This window comes from Misgurnus anguillicaudatus, chromosome 17 (assembly GCF_027580225.2).
Source record: "Misgurnus anguillicaudatus chromosome 17, ASM2758022v2, whole genome shotgun sequence".
NCBI lineage: Eukaryota > Metazoa > Chordata > Actinopteri > Cypriniformes > Cobitidae > Misgurnus > Misgurnus anguillicaudatus.
The window spans coordinates 34,292,731-34,306,618 of record NC_073353.2 but is presented as its reverse complement, the minus strand read 5'-3'; the positions used below and the strand labels follow the sequence as shown (position 1 = coordinate 34,306,618).

At 35.9% G+C, this 13,888-nt stretch overlaps 1 protein-coding gene across 1 annotated transcript in view; it reads left to right on the top strand.

Moving 5' to 3' along the window:
* The first annotated feature begins 8,151 nt into the window (after positions 1 to 8,151).
* The window catches only part of LOC129451648 (titin), a 142,767-nt gene continuing 137,030 nt past the window's right edge, over positions 8,152 to 13,888 (top strand). The window contains 7 exon segments of the mRNA XM_073854671.1: positions 8,152 to 8,373; positions 10,563 to 10,666; positions 10,766 to 10,969; positions 11,055 to 11,342; positions 11,453 to 11,532; positions 12,536 to 12,723; positions 13,024 to 13,282. Of these exon segments, the coding sequence (XP_073710772.1) occupies positions 10,576 to 10,666; positions 10,766 to 10,969; positions 11,055 to 11,342; positions 11,453 to 11,532; positions 12,536 to 12,723; positions 13,024 to 13,282 (1,110 nt within the window). The 5' untranslated portion in view covers positions 8,152 to 8,373; positions 10,563 to 10,575.

The window sequence follows — 13,888 nt, the reverse complement described above, 5'->3', positions numbered from 1 at the left end:
AAATAGATTTAAATCAACAGATGATAATTAGGCTACGTCTCTGTTTTGAGAAATAATAATAAAATAAATAAGCCTACACGAAATATGTTACACTTAAATAATTATTAAATTGACAAAACGAATAAAAAAGTATTTGAGTCAGGGACGGATTATGGCGATGATGTGCCCTGGGCACAGATGTCTCAGAGGCCCCCTTTACCAAGTTTTTTGGGCAACAGCGTTGCAACTGTATGCACAGGGCTCAAGTGTTGGTTCGCCTCTGCCTGTATGCCCCATCATACAGGATTAACAATGGCACTAATACGCGGGGAGAGAACGCACACAATATTCTGTACTTTCACACCACAAATTGGTTTTTTTATATCTCACCAGTATCTGTCAACATACTGTACAACATACTCCAAAAAGACGAGCGGAGCTTTTCACTCAAAGTTGAATATTTTTGAACTCTTGACGCTCAGCGCTGAGCGCGAATAAAACCCCGAGTGCCGGTTTTCAGTGCGGAAAAAACCGGCTAGCTGCTTGCTTATTTGAAAAACGCAGAGTTTCCATTGGAATCAATTGAAAACATGCGCCGGCTGCGGGCGTAAAAGCTTTGGTGTGTCCAGCCCCTAGCTTAGAACAAAAAAGTTGGTTTAAAAAAAAAGTTGGTTTAAATTTACCTTAGCTGAGGGGTATCTTTCTCGATTTCCTCAGAGAAAACGCTTCCACCACATCATCAAAATCCAGTTCCCTCACAAGATCGCATTCAATGGCCATTAAAGACGTCCTTGACACATTTTGCTTCTTAGTTCATTTTTTACTCTTGCCATTAGAGAAAATGAACATTCTCCTTCACAATTGCTGACTGGCATGGTGAGGAAAAGCTGTCCTTTTGTGCTTTCTTTTCATTGATCCACTTGGTTGTGGTTTTAAACTTATTTTTGTTTTGGTTTTTGAGTAACCGTCTTTTACGCGTGACTTTTATATTACGCAATGCTTTTCACTAGCCTCTAGATGTACCTTTCAACAGCGCAGCAATACATTAAAATTATTTATTTGATTTATTTACTAGTTAATACTTTGCAACTGCAAAAAAATTCACATTATTCCTCAATATTTAACAAAATTTTACTGAAAATAAAATTAAAATTAAAATATTTACTTGAAAAGAATAGACACAGTCAATTTGACAGGGCCCCCTGCTGGCCCAGTGCCCTGGGCAAGTGCCCAGTAGGCCCGTGCGTTAATCCATGCCTGGTTTGAGTTTGTTCTTTTTTTGTGACGCTCTAAAACCAAAGCAGCAGATCGAAGGCACGTCATGTTTTTAATGATTTTAAATAAGCACAAGGTTTTCTCCTTATTGTGAGTTTACACAAATACAAATTCATAATTTGAAGTTTCGACTGTTGTTTTACTTTTATCTTTATGACTATAACTTTAGGGTAATTTAAGGTGCAAGGTCATCACGCGTATTATGTTCACCGGCGCATCTACACGGACGCAGCGCAGGGCTGCGAGAAAAGACATGATTAAACTTTCGATTTAACATATTAGGAGTTTTTTGGACATTCATTTGTGATCACTGTACTCATATAATCAACTTATCAGGCCATTAAGTTATTCAGAATATAGACTATAAGCGCAGCGCGCTGCTGACCGCTCAGCTGTCAATCTTCCGTTCTTCTACACTCACATTAAGTTTCATATTAAATGATAAGATATTTGTCCAAAAACAAAAGGCTAAATACTGAATACTACTCATATGCGCCTGCAAGACATTAATAGTCGAATCTGTTTGTAAGGAAACTTACATTATTCCCGTGGGAAGAGAAGAACGTTGGTAATAAAAACTTGAGGCAGACTGTGAATCTGTTTTATCTGTTTCAGACAAAACGGCAGGGTCGGGGTACCCGTGGGTGAACCACATAATAGTGGATGTAACGGGTGTAATAATAGGCTATTCACGTGTCATTTGCGTTGTAGATGCAGGTCGGGACTCAATAGACAAGAGTAAAATTCGGGTCTTACATCCAAGACCAAAATTCGACTCGTTTTTAAATGGCCCGTGCTTATTTGTGTTTAAGATCTGTCTGAAGACCATTAAAGGTTTCTATTTAACTGCGCGATTTGCGGTGTGACCTGGTCGGGGTCTTTATGTCAAATGGGTCGGGTGTGGAATAAAATTGCTACTCATGTCGGATAACTGGTCGGGTGTTCGGTCAATCACAGCGGTGCGGATTATCAAACAGGACTGTGCGTGACTTTGCAACAGCTCTGTAACGCTAAACACGAGCATGAACTTGCAATGCACACTACATTAAAACGACAATGAAATATCCCAACTACGTAGCTATATAACGTATTTTTAAGAAAATATGGTTTAGATCAAACATAGAAAAGCAATATGCTATAAATATAAGGAAAAGTAAATGACAGCATGAAAATGATAAAAAAAAAATACATGTTAGTTTACTGTAACCTATATTCTACATAAAAAAATGTACATTTATAATCATCATGGGCGCCCCCTGCCGCCACAGCTGGAAAAAATCCTAGAGGAAACACTGCAAACGGCTCTCCTCACGTTTCAGCACTTTGGACAGCATTTTTTAAGCAAAGAGTTTTTTTAAGCATTACTTAAAAATGTTTCTCATCTCAGTATATCCACAGGTACAGAGTCATCATATACAATAAATCCGTGAGGTAGCATTAAAAAAAAAACATTTAAAAACAGACGCATTTGTTCAAAGCAAAGCATTTATTTACTTACCAGGCTGCAGGTGAAGCAGCTCTTTGCGCCTTCTAACGTCTCATTTATGTCCAAGAGACTCAATAATAATCTTTTTCATTCAATCCTTTAATCTTTCATATTTAAAAGCATTTTGTGCTGCTGGGCATTCATGTACTTTGTGATAAGCAAACCCGCGTTGTCCTCCCGTTTATTTACTAATGCGCTCTTTATATAACATAAAACACATTGCGCCATTGACTTTAGACTTTAGATCAGGTTTTGTTGGTCAATGCCGTAGTCGATTTTAGTTGCCTCAAAATAGCAACGCGCCAACAATGCGCCTGAACACACCTCGTTTTCAGACCCGAACGCCCATGGGCGCAAAAGGGGTCGCAAATGCATTTGCTATTTAAACAACGCGGCGCTAAACGTGAAAATTAGGGTGGAAACTAGCGAAAGACACTTGCGTCGCGCATTGCGCTGCATTGCGCCGGGTGTAAGATAGAGCCCTAAATGTCTGTTCTTCGGCTTGGATTTTGTGAAATAATTTTCTAAATAAACGCGATGTATAGTCCAGTGCGACTTATATGTTTTTTCCTTTTCAAAATGCATTTTTGACTGATGCGACTCATACTCCGGAGCGACTTATAGACTGGAAAATATGGTTTTCGTGACCCTGCGTATGAAATCCAGACTAAAGTCTTATAGGGGCGGTTTCCTGGACAGGGATTAGACTAGTCCTAGACTACAATAAATGTTAAGAGCTGTCCAAACTCAAAACAACTTGCCATGACATATCTTAAAATACATCAGTGCCCTTTGTTTTGCCTCAAAATGCACATAATTAATTTTTTTAGTAAGGTATGTTTGTTAAATCTAGTTATATTTTCCAATTAAATTTAGGGGTCCGTTCTTCGTGTGTCGCTTAATGCATCCGAGATCAAATGACATCCGAGATGTTCAGGTCTGGCTAATTATGATCTCACTTAACCGGTTCTTTGAACACCTCTGCTGTTCATGATTAGTATGGCAGGATTGAATTATCTGAGATCACTGCGCATTCGTGCACTGCAAGAAAAGTCAATACATATTGATAGTCGAAACACTGATCAACCACGCTGTGTTTGGCCGGTTGTTACAATGGCCAAAAACACGCCCAATTTTAACCCCTGCAGTGCACGAGCTATTGATGAAAGGTTGTGAACTTTTTATGACGCTGAATTTGTAAACCCAGTTAAAGCTACTTTTCTACATAAAATCATCCTATATAATGTAAAATATTCTGTGAAAATATAATCTTGATATATATACTATGCTTGTCAAAGATTGAAGTTAATGATTGTAATCAAACTTTGATGCTCCTAAAGTCTCTTTAAAAACAGTTAAATGCTGTTTTATCTGTTTGAAGGAGCAACATAAAAAGCAGAATAAAAACAGGTGGTGGTCCTCCATCTTCATGTAATGTGCTGGCAGGAGTGATGTCTCTAAACTGATTGATTGTACAGATCATCTCTGGAGCATTTGCTCTTTCTTAAACCCACAGCCAATGCAACAATGTAAATAAAATTTGAATTGTAGTTTATTTTAAGATTGTGATTTCCTCTCTTTTGTGCAGTTGAAGTTAATACACCAACACTTTTAGCAGTTTCCAAGAATGTGGTAAATAAAGTATGATGTGCAGTAAGGGAATGGTATGTTATTCTACATCAAAAGATTATAAAATGCAACCGTTTCTGATACAAAGCACATGACAGTAAAGACATCCTCTAAGATGAAAGTCCTTTAGAGAAACTATATGCAAGTGGTAAAATAAGTTTACTTCAATTGCATTATTCTTAACTGATTTCTGACTATATTAGCAATATTAATAGTATTCCACGTTATCTGAAAGTCCTGAGTCTGCACAGAAAAGTGTAGTAAAGAAGATAAAGATATGTGAAAATATGTGCAAAAAACTTATTTGGTTATTTTGGTTATTTTTGTCAGGAAAGGGACCGGGTAACATATTACATAACGTTTTAAAGATAGAACAGATAGAAATTACTAAACAAAAACCCTTTAATGCATGACATTGTAAGCTACTTGACAATCTAAAGACAAAACTAAAATCGTAGATGAGTTTATTCAAATGAAAATTATTTAACACTGGGTAATAGTCTTTATTGTACATAACATCTATTAGTGCTGGGTATGATTGATTGCTATTTTTATTAAGGAAAATTCAAACAAATTTAATATTAATGTGATCAGCATGTTTGTCTTCTCATTCGTTTAAGAATAAAAATCAAAACACCGGTTACACAAAACGAAGTTGCACAAGTACAGAAAAAGAATATTTGTTATATTATATATTTTTTAAATAACATCGCTAAAAGATTTAATTAATCTATCCTTTTTTATTACGTGTTGAATTTGAAAGCTCTATATATTAATCATGCATCTTACGCAGATATAATGGAGAATATGCGACTGGGTCAGACTTTCCGTATCACATCCACTTAAAAAGGTACAAACTAATCTTGTTTACATGAAATAAGCCTGCTCCCGAGCAGGTTTGAGCTTACAGACCGGTTGCTATGACAGCAAGTCTAGGATGAGCTTTGAAGAACCAAACGATCCAAGATCATGCCAAATCGTCAACAATCAAATCCAGCTAACTGAGTTAGCGACGTACGAAGAACTGGCCCCTGGTCCTGGTTTAAGCTAATCCCTGTCCGGGAATCTGCCCCATAATGTAATGATGAGATTAGTAGCATCAAAATCTCATTGACATGATCTCACTCCTTCAATATTAAAGATATCATGGTTATATTTTCAAAGAAAGTTCTTTCATTATGTATGATGATTTCATGTAGAAAACAGTAAATCACAATAAAATGAGTGTCATCATCTCCAGGTGATCTGCAGCATTGTAAAGTACTCAAGTATTTACTTCACTAAATTTCAATGCATATTATTGTACTTCTCACTCCACTACATTTCATAAATACAAGTTGTGCACATTTTTACCTTTAAAGGTGCCAGAGAATGCATTGAAATTATATGTAAATTGTTCTCTGATATCTACACAGAAGGTTTGTGGCTTTATTAAGTCCAAACATTATCCAGAAATGATTTTACAACTCTAGGATTTGCCTTTAGAATGAAATGGTCTATTATTTTTTGAAAGGGTCATGAAAAATAATGTTAAGCTTTGCTCTGATTGGCTGTTTCACAGAGCAGCTCCTTCAGTAGCTCTGTGTGTGTAAACAGACCTTATGTTTGAGCCTGTATCAGATGAAGATACAGAATTTAAGAAATAATTAATTGTTTGGAGATTGTTAATGGACGTTTGTGAGTGATAAGTTTGTGTTTTTTTAGTATGGACCTGCAAAACGTAACTGTAAAGTCAATAGTAGAACTTAGGATAGCATTAACTAGCATATAGCAGAAACACAGCAGGCAGTTTGTTTTTAGCATTGTAACAACATTGTAATTAATTTAATGTGTAATTTAATGTTGAGGCATACATGTCAACTGTAACGTAACAGTCTGTGTTATGTTGATATTTGCCCATTTTCCAGCAGTCTTTTGACAGAATTTTCATTTTTGGGTGAACTTTCCCTTTAAATACATAAAAAATCTAGTACTTTATTTTCTATACTTAAAATACTTGACAACTTAAAGGTCCCTTTCTTTCTGTGTTTTTGAAGCTTTGATTGTAATTAACATGTGTTCATGTTTCACGTGTAAAAAACGCTGTATTTTTCCACACAATTTACTTATCTCTATAGCGCTGTTTTCACTGTCCTCAAAACGGGCTGATGTCTTTCTTGTTCTATGAAGTCCCTCCTTTAGAAATACGTATCGAGTTCTGATTCTGTAGCTTGTTTAGTGTGTTGTGATTTGACAGCAGCTTAGCTTTGCCGTTAACTAAGCTGGCGACTGACGTATTCCTGTGGGCGGAGTTTAATCAAAAAACGTCGTTAAAGCAGGAAGTAGAGGGCTGTAGTCTAAACCGGCCGTTCGCTGTTGACTTTGAAAGGCAAATTCTTTTAAAGAAAATATATCGTCTGGCAGTGAACTTTGAGCTTTATCATTTTGTAGGTATTATTTATGCTAATATAGCAACATTACAACTAACTAGGGTTTAAAAAATGGGATCAGGAAGAACTTGACCTTTGATGTAATTAAGTATTAAATTACATTTAATTTAATATGAAATATAGTGGATTTAAAAGTAAAATATTACACTTTAGAATGTAGTGAAAATAGAGATACTTGAAAAATGTACTTGAGTAAATACTTTAGTACTTTACATCTTTGGTAATCTGCAATAAAACAAAATAAGGTTGTTTCACTCTCAATCTGTTCTCAGAATGAATAAATAAAGTTATTTATATGTGACTCCACATTTACTGAGCAACATTCAACATAATAACAATCACATTGTTACAATACCTGATAAATAGTTAAATAATAAAAATATTCTCCGCTATGTTCTGCTATAATCCTGCGAGCATTGCCACCTGAACTATTGCATGTTTTTTATACGTTTTTATCAGCATGTGTGTTTCCCATGGCCTTTTGCGCTGCTAATGCAATGCACTGAGCACAGGTTTGTCATTTGACTCATTAGCAGTAAGCCTATGGAAAAGCCTGAAGCTAATGTTTTTTTTTATGCTGCTTTATCATTAAATCACTAATTTATTCATGTTTTTTTTTTATTATTGGGCTTTTCACACTTTTTCAATTGAGCTATAATGCCTGCCATGGCCCATGTATTTTTAAAGCAAGGCGAATGTGAAATTGTGAAAGTATTGTGAATGCTCAAATACTAATAAGAAAATTTGACAATAGACTGGTAATTGCCACTAATAAGTACCTAAACTTTTGTATAGGTGTTAACATTTACACTACCAAACAGGAAAGTCTTGAAAAGCGAATGGATTCTTTAACTTGTATCTGCCTTTTCCCTGAAACACTATGATTGACAAAAAAGGGACAAAATGTTGTTTATCAACAAATTGATAAAACAGGAACAGTTAGCAAACATTTTGTAAGCAGTATATTAGTCTCTTTCAGTGGGGGTTGCTTTGCTTTGCCCTCCGCTTTGAGTGACAGGGACAGCCAGTTTCTCCTTTTGGTCATCAACAGGTTAATGTCGGCCGTACGAGTTTTTAGCATGGCATGTTATTAAATAAGTAGTCAACTTGACGATTTACTTGCTTGAAAATCAAACCCATCCACCCAAAATTCCAAAGTGAGGCTAAAGCATATCAAGCCAGTATTAACTTCATGTGTTGGAGGGGAGCACTGAGAAACAGGTGTGAAGTTCCATAAAATGCATCGCTTTCCCATGATGCTTTGTGCACTGCCACCAATTGGGAGTGGCCTGGAAGTGATGATGTAAACTAGGCTTGAGGTATATAAAGTAAATCAACTATGTTAGCAGTTCTGAGCAGTTGGAGCATTCCCAGCCTTGCCTCGGGTGTAGGGATTGCAAGGAAAAAGCAAAACTACACGGTCTAGATCCTGTGTAGTTTTGTTTTTTGGGTTATAACGGGGCCCAACCGTTCTCACCTTGGATTTTCTGGAATCATTTTGGATAAGAGGATTGTTGCTGAGGCAATAGACACCTGGGCACAGTCCCATCAAATATAGGCAGCCTTGTGATACAAGTAAGTGACATTTACTCTATAGAGCACAGCCATTAAAACGAGTATTTCTATAAGCTGGTTGCGATGTAAACTTGCACGATTCTTTTTTTTTTTTTGGATGCAAAATAAAAATGCTGCTATACCATGTGCTGTTTCGCTGAGATTGTTCAAGCATGATTAGAGATTTTAGTTTGTGATGCTTTTAGGGAGTTTAATTAAACATTATAACTATAAAGGTGATCAAATGCTGTGATGATTTCAGAATAGCCAAGAATAGCCTGTGATAGCATTAGAGCGCCGACCCAGCTGGGCCATGATGTCTTTTTAAGGGAATCAGCAGCAGAGATATCAGTTGCACCTTCAGCTATGTGCCACATGGTGACTGTCAATCAAACAAGGGACAGATTATTTTTGGAGACTGCCTTTTCTGTCACATTGAATATCAGCCATCATATATGATACCATTTGGGCTGTATTAAATGTTTTTAAGTCATACTTGTTGAATTATTATTTGTGTAACAAAGCTTTTAATTGTGTAATTGAGGATTCATATTTGAACCGGGGGGAGCACTCTCACCTGTTGGAGTCTGTGCCATATGGTTGATGATGCAGATGGCCTTTCTTTCTTTCTTTCATGCAAACCATTTTAAAGTTTATATATCAGACAGACTAAGTGTATATTACAGTATATAAGATATCTTTATGATTTTTATTCAATTCAATATTGTTATTTATATTGCGCTTTGTTCATCGTTCCAAAGCAGCTTTACATGAAATAGATAAAAAAATTTTTTTTAAAGCTAATAGAAAAAAAACAAAGCATGGCCGTTTTTAAATATTGTTAAGGTTTTGCACTATTGTTAAGGTGAAGTATTTGAAGTTATATGGAGTTATTTAAATTTTTTATTTAAAAATGAAATAAGTAGTACGCAATTCAATAAAACTATATTGGGAACATAGTCTAGGATGGAGTAGGTTGAGGTATTTAATTTTGTTAGCAATTGAATAATGTAATGAGTAATATTCCAATTTTAAATTCAACTAAAGAAAGTCCTAAATTAAGCTAATGTCAGCAGTCTCACGGTAAGCAAGCCAACAGGCCAATAGCGGTCAGAGGGTTAAAAACTCCTTCGGGGAGACATAAAAAAGTGTTTATTTATAAAAAAAAACTATTTATAATACTGGAAATACACATTGCTGACATGTTTTCCAACAGTATTGTTTACTAGAATATTTTAGCTTTTTGTTCGTATGAGCATATGGATTATTTGCAATTACTAGTAACCTTGTGATTTGCAGGTCATTTTGGATAACGTAATTTTAGGATGTTCATTTAAAAGCCTAAATATTAGTAAGATTGGTTAAAGTAATTTCTTTAGAGGTACCTAAACATTTTATTTTTATTTTCTAGCTTAAACTTTAAAGAAGATTTGTATTTATTTATTTTGATGTCCGAAGCAAATCACATTTTGTTAATATTACTGCCAATATTTTTTTAGATTTTTGTTTTAATTTAATGGTCATTGCATTACTTTTTGTTCATGCAAATAGCAGCAGATGTTCGGTCAGATTTAGACCATGTCTGCTTTGATGGATATGAATGGTTACCATGAGGCGTCACATGGCAGGAATACACGTGGCTCAGTCGGTAGAGCATTGCTATAGCAGTAAGAAAAATTGTGGGTTCAATATATAATTTGTATAGCTTGAATGCACTTTGGCTAAAAGTGTCTTACGAAATGCATAAATGTAAGTGAAACAAATATGTGAAGCCTGTAAAAAGTCTCATACTGCTTTTTAGCCAATAATCTATGATGATTTGAAACGTCTGGTATACCTACTGAAGTTACTATCTTACTACTAAAATATCAGAAGCTATAGCTGAATCTAGTAGGGGAAGGGGATTTGTCCTTTCACCTGATCTTGTAGCTCACATTTGAAGCTGTTTAATTGGGTGCTTGACTTAACACTCGACAGCTTTGCATTCAAAGCCGTCCTGATCTCACAAATGACAGGATGCTGATAGCCAGGTGTGAACTGGGGGTCTGTGGGTTAGTGATTATTTGGTTTTCTTTTGCACCTAATAATAGCCCACCTACCGTAGTTTGTCATGTAACAAGCAATAATGCATTTCACTGTTATTAATAACTGCATCAACTGGTAATGCAATGCTATGTAGAATTCACGACTGGAATTATTTTCATTTCTAGGGTGCCTTCAGTCATGTCAACACAAGCTCCATCGTTTACACAGCCGCTTCAGAGCGTTGTGGCACTTGAGGGTAGTGCTGCAACGTTCGAGGCTCAAGTTAGTGGTAAGGAAAAAGTCTTTGATGTAAACTTTGAGATCTTTTCGAATTATGATTGAGAATGCATCTATATTGAATCATGAACCTTTACATTCTTCCCCACAGGTAATCCAGTTCCAGAGGTGAGCTGGTTTCGTGATGGCCAGGTTCTTACTGCTGCCGCTCTGCCCGGCGCTCAGATCTCATTCAGCGATGGCCGCGCTGCTTTGATGATCCCCGCCGTGACAGCCGCACACAGCGGAAGATTTTCTGTCAGAGCCACCAATGGCGCTGGACAAGCCACTAGCACAGCTGAACTGCTGGTTACAGGTAACTAATATCACAGAGACAAGCAGTTTTCTTTTATGCTAGTGTAATATCAAACAAACATATCTCGTTTTTTCTTTTCTCAAAGCGGAAACTGCGCAGCCAAGCTTTATTCAGAGACTACAAAGTATGACCGTGAGACAAGGAAGCCAAGTGAGACTGGATGTTCGAGTTGCAGGAATCCCTACACCTGTGGTGAAGTTTTACAGAGAGGGAGCCGAGATTCAAAGCTCCGCTGACTTTCAGATTCTTCAGGATGGAGACCTTTACAGCTTGTGGATCGCTGAAGCTTTCCCAGAAGATTCAGGAACGTATTCTGTCAGTGCTTCTAACAGCAGTGGACGTGCGACCTCAACCGCCGAGCTTCTAGTTCAAGGTGGGATGCGGTTTTGTGTCCCCCAAAATTAAAATCTTGTGCACGTGATTTAAGCTCTGTTAAAAAATTCACCCTACTTAACCCAACCCTATGTTTTGATAAAAATTCAGGCGAGGAGCTTGCAGTGCCTGCTAAGAAGACCAAGACTGTCGTGTCAACCTCTCAGACTCACCAGGCTAGAATTGAAAAGGTAACAGATTTACACAAGATGTGGGTGGGTGATTCTCACAAAAACTTGGTTTTAAAAATGTCAAGCATGAAAATGTAAAAATTGCTTAAATTTACTTTTTTCCCACCAGACATTGAAAAACAAAGTCTGGAGTAAATGGGAACATTAATTTAAAAACTTTTACTTATCATTTAACACTTTTTGTAACATAATTTAAAAAATGAGTCCTAAAAAATCTCATTAACGCAACAGTCAGAAAACATCAACATTGACATATTTTCAAAATGACATGACAAACCTGAAAGAACATAATTTGGAGATTCTGCACATGCATTTAAAATCAAAGTATTATGCTTCTATTAATTAAATTAACATTTAATAAGCATCTATTGCGGTAATGATAATCAAAATGTCGTGTAAGCATTCTGACAAGACAATATTTCAAATTAACTGATCATACCTGGTAGCCATCTTGAAGTAACTGGTCCATGTGCTTGGTCACTCAAAATCAAACTTTATTAAAATTCTGTATGTGTGCTTAAACTGTTCTCAAAAAGTGTTGCGGAGGATGAGAACATCAGGCATGGACACATCATTTTCCTAATTTTTCTTCATTATTATTATACATGAATATTCAGTAAATATTTTTTCTGTCATCTAAAGTAGTCTAGCAATACATCCATTTATTTTTTTACTTAATATTTTTGTGTTAATTTGATTAAATTACAACATAACGCATGTTCAAACACAGCCGGACACATTGCGGTAATGAGAATTTCAGCAGAAAATGAGATAAAAGTTACAATTATAAATTCTTATGGTGAAATCACACATTGTGCAAGGTAGAACACAGTATTGTGTTAATTCTGATGCTTTTTAATGTTACTAGATTACACATTTTAAAGCTAAAATCATTAGTGCTGTGGTGTTTCAATGGTTTCGTGAGAATCACCCGGGTAATGGGAAAATTAAGTTAAATAAAGGGTAAATGTAACACAATAACTCCCAAATGTGTTCTTTGCAGACAATGGAGGCCTCTTATGAGTCTTCAGACATGATGGAAATGCAGATTGAGGATGGTGATTTTGATCACAAAGCACATCCTCATGTATCTCCAAAGCCATCGACAGGGGTGACAAAGGTTGCATCTCCTCGCCAACAGTCCCCCTCTCCTGTGAGATCTGTTAAAGCCCCCAGTCACGCACCTCACAGGTAAAGTATATATTTTTAACTATAATATATTCTAGTACTGTATTTGTGTTCCTATAGTTCAACTTAAAAGAGAGAGAGAGCAAATAATCATGGGTTCAATTGCATGCAAAATGTATAGCCTGAATTCACTAGAAATCACTTTGGATAAAAGTTTTTGCATAAATGTAAATTAGTAAAGTTTTAGATGCATAACTGCGCATGAGTGCACACATTTCCAAATTTCAAGTGTTATTAAGTGGAAATATAAAACATAGATGCATAAGAGCAGTCTTTCAAACACTTTTTCATTTTTTATTTTAGATCTACTTCTCCTTTAAGAATGTCTGGGTCTCCAATCAGACCAGTGAAATCTCCAATGACATTTACCAAGCCATTAGCACAGGGTGAGGAGGTTCCTCCACCGTGGAAGCAGGAGGGTTATGTTGGAGAGCCCAGCTATACCAGTTTGACTTCTGGGACATCATATGTCCAAACCTCATCCACATTTGCCCACAAGGAGCAGCAATGGGAAGGTTCTTTTACTTTACAGCAACAAGCTGGTGGAGTCGCTTTTAAAGAGGTAGGTTACTGTGACCTCTAGTGGTAAAAACAGCATTTTGGGATTAGCATTATTATTAATAAATATGACTTATTTTAGTAATAAATAAATGCATAAAATACAAAATTTGCCACTTAAAAATATGTAACCCTGTCTGTGAAATCCAGGCTAAAGTCTCATAATCTAATGATGAGATTAGGAGCATCAAAGTTTGATTTCAATTACTGAATTTACAATTATGTACATTATTAATTATTAACATTATGTAGGAAGATTTTATGTTGAAAACCGTAAATCACAAAATATGACTTTAGCTGGATTTTCACTGGTAGGGTCACATATCAGAGTATTGTTTAGAAATTCTGTCATTTACAATAGTTAGTATAGATTCAAGATTTAATATCTTTATTGTTGTTTATACCTGTACAAAAAAAAACGTATTTTGTTTATGTAAGGTACTGTCCAAAAGTCTTAGTCCACCATGCTACCGTTAGATTTGTTGTTTTTGCAATTGTATAGTGATCATATATAATTATTTCTCAGTCTCTTTATTAGAATACAACCAGAAAATACAGGAAATGTGTATGTAGTATTAAAAACTATATAAATGTATACGCTGAAGTGTCA